At 52.5% G+C, this 2991-nt stretch overlaps 1 protein-coding gene across 1 annotated transcript in view; it reads left to right on the plus strand.

Moving 5' to 3' along the window:
• The first annotated feature begins 1888 nt into the window (after positions 1-1888).
• LOC104466430 (leucine-rich repeat and fibronectin type-III domain-containing protein 5-like) overlaps positions 1889-2991 on the plus strand; it is a 1400-nt gene continuing 297 nt past the window's right edge. Inside the window, 1 exon segment of the mRNA XM_010079830.1 lies at positions 1889-2989. Coding sequence (XP_010078132.1) covers positions 1889-2989 — 1101 coding nt within the window.

Here is a 2991-nt window from a genome sequence, read left to right on the forward strand (position 1 = left end):
AGTCTGGTACGTGCCAGCTCCAGATGAGAAAAGTCCCACCTGGGAAGTGTGGGTGACAGCCCACGGCCGTGACTGCAGCCGCCGCATCGGGAGGTGGCCAGTCGGGTGTCACTGTCGGGAACTGGGGGTTGGAGCAGGTAGGTTGCCCTGCCGTGCCCCCCCTCCACTGCTCGGCATCACCATCCTCCTCCAAGTCCATTTCGCCTGCAGGACCACCCCGACCTGCAGCACTGGCATGACCCATAGGAAACCGAATCCAGAAAAGGTATTTGAACACAGCCGGGAGGTTTGCTTCTGCTGCAGCTAAGGGCAGCAGTGATGGTGCTGGCGGTGGGGGCGGTTCCTTGCGCGGCAGCAGTGCTGGGCCATGCCTGCAGAACACATGCGGTTGAAGACCGCAGCAGCATACTCAGGTTGGTTTTTCCAATGGGGACTCAAGGGTTGGAGCCAGTAGTTGTGAAAACCTGCATTCCCCAGAGGTATCAGGAAAAAGGTAAAATGATAGTGATGGAGAGCAGGGTCCAGAGGCTGATACTTTCATTCATCCTTTTTGCAACCTGACGTTGGCTCCTCTTATTTTGCGTGGCACTGTGGATGGATTACGGACGGACTGGACAATAGGAGAGGTAATGATCGTTCTGACGTTCAGTGTCTTTAAATATCCATGACGATTCAAGACTCCTGCTTATGGCTAGCTGTGAAACTTTATTTATTTTTGATGAGCTTCATTGGTACATTTCTGGGACGATGATGCGCCTGAGTAATCTGATCTGTACACGTATAATTTTATCAATCCCAAAGGGAGCCGAGTGTTTCCTTTCCGACGCGTAGTCCCGCTGAGGTCCGTTGCTTGTGGCTGCACCAGTTCCCTCTCAGACATGTGGGTGCTTCTGCGCAGGGCTGTGCCCCCTCCCATCCGCCTGCCCACCGCTGCCCATGCCACGGGGGGATGCTGATGTGGGGACTGGCGCCACGGCTTGCGCGGAGCATTTGGTGTAGTCACTGATGGATGATTTCATTTAGCTGGTGTGGGCAGCGTTGTTATCTCCCGTGTTTCCATACTCAGCGCGGATCCTGGATCTGGCAGTGTAGGAGATAAGGCTAATTGAACTGTCAGGCTTTCTGGGAGAGTGCAGCGCTGCTGTCTGCGGCAGCCGGGAAAACAGCAATGAGCTAAAATTAGTCCATGTTTCATTTTTATTTAGATCCTGTTGTTGTGGGGGCTTTTCTTGGTTGGCTTTTTTTTGTTGTTGTTGTTTTATTTGCATTTTTGGGTTTTGAATGACATAAAATTAGCTCCTGAGTTTATTCTGAAAATAGCATTAAGAGCTGAAGTGCCTGGAGGAGGTGACTGTAAACCCATTGAATTGCCACAATGCAGAGGCTGATGAGAGTTTTAGCTTAGCAAGTAAAGGACACATGAAACATCCCTCATTTTCCATACATAAATGGCGTTATGGCAAAGTAACTCCAGACTGTGAGGTCAGGAGCGTCTGTGGGAAGCCGGGTGCTGGAGCAGAGGTGTGTGGCACGGCGGGGATGAGCAGGAGGGGCTGAAGGCACCGCTGCCACCACGTGCGGTGCCACTAGCCGCTTCTGAGTTACTTTGGCACTTGTGCACACGCGTCTGGGTGTCTGTATGTGTGTGTGCAAAGGGATCTGTCCCTCAGTTGTTCTTCTGGAAGGTAGTACAGAAGCTCTTGTGTCAGGATATGGAGAAGGATAGACATCAGGTAAAGCGATGAGGATGACACACCGCTACGTGGACCTCAGTTTCATGATTGAACCACAGACAGTTTGTCTTTGCGTTTTTATTATGTCATTTGTGTATCCTGCAGAGACTAACAGACGTTTGCCCTCCCTTACAGGCTCTTGAACCTGATCTACAATGGAAAAACTGCTTTTGTTTCTGCTGCTCATTGGCATCGCGGTGAGAGCTCAGATTTGCCCCAAGCGCTGCGTCTGTCAGATTTTGTCTCCGAACCTTGCCACCCTTTGTGCCAAGAAAGGGCTCTTGTTTGTTCCTCCCAACATTGACAGGAGGACTGTGGAGCTACGGCTGGCAGACAACTTTGTTACAAACATTAAAAGGAAAGACTTTGCCAACATGACCAGCCTGGTGGACCTGACGCTGTCCAGGAATACAATCAGTTTTATTACACCTCACGCATTTGCCGACTTGCGCAATTTGCGGGCTTTGCATTTGAACAGCAACCGATTGACTAAGATCACTAACGACATGTTCAGTGGGCTCTCCAACCTCCACCACTTGATACTTAACAACAACCAGCTGACTTTGATTTCTTCCACAGCTTTCGATGACGTTTTAGCTCTTGAGGAATTAGATTTGTCTTACAACAACCTGGAAACCATCCCCTGGGATGCCGTGGAGAAGATGGTCAGTTTGCACACCCTCAGTCTGGACCACAACATGATTGACCATATTCCCAAGGGGACCTTCTCCCACCTCCACAAGATGACCAGGTTGGACGTCACGTCTAACAAACTGCAGAAGCTACCGCCTGACCCTCTCTTCCAGCGAGCTCAGGTACTGGCAACCTCAGGAATTATCAGCCCCTCGACCTTTGCGTTGAGCTTTGGTGGGAACCCTTTGCATTGCAACTGTGAGCTCTTGTGGCTGAGGCGTCTCTCGAGGGAAGACGACCTGGAGACCTGCGCTTCTCCCACGCTGCTGTCCGGCCGGTACTTCTGGTCGATCCCCGAGGAGGAGTTCCTGTGCGAGCCCCCCCTCATCACGCGGCACACCCACGAGCTGCGGGTGCTGGAGGGCCAGCGGGCAGCCCTGCGGTGTAAGGCCCGCGGGGACCCCGAACCCGCAATTCACTGGATTTCACCCGAGGGCAAACTGATTTCAAACGCCACGAGATCCATGGTGTACGACAACGGGACGCTCGACATCCTGATCACGACGGTGAAGGACACGGGCTCCTTCACCTGCATCGCTTCCAACCCGGCTGGGGAGGCCACACA

Source organism: Pterocles gutturalis, unplaced genomic scaffold (assembly GCF_000699245.1).
Source record: "Pterocles gutturalis isolate BGI_N339 unplaced genomic scaffold, ASM69924v1 scaffold28189, whole genome shotgun sequence".
Classification (NCBI taxonomy): domain Eukaryota; kingdom Metazoa; phylum Chordata; class Aves; order Pterocliformes; family Pteroclidae; genus Pterocles; species Pterocles gutturalis.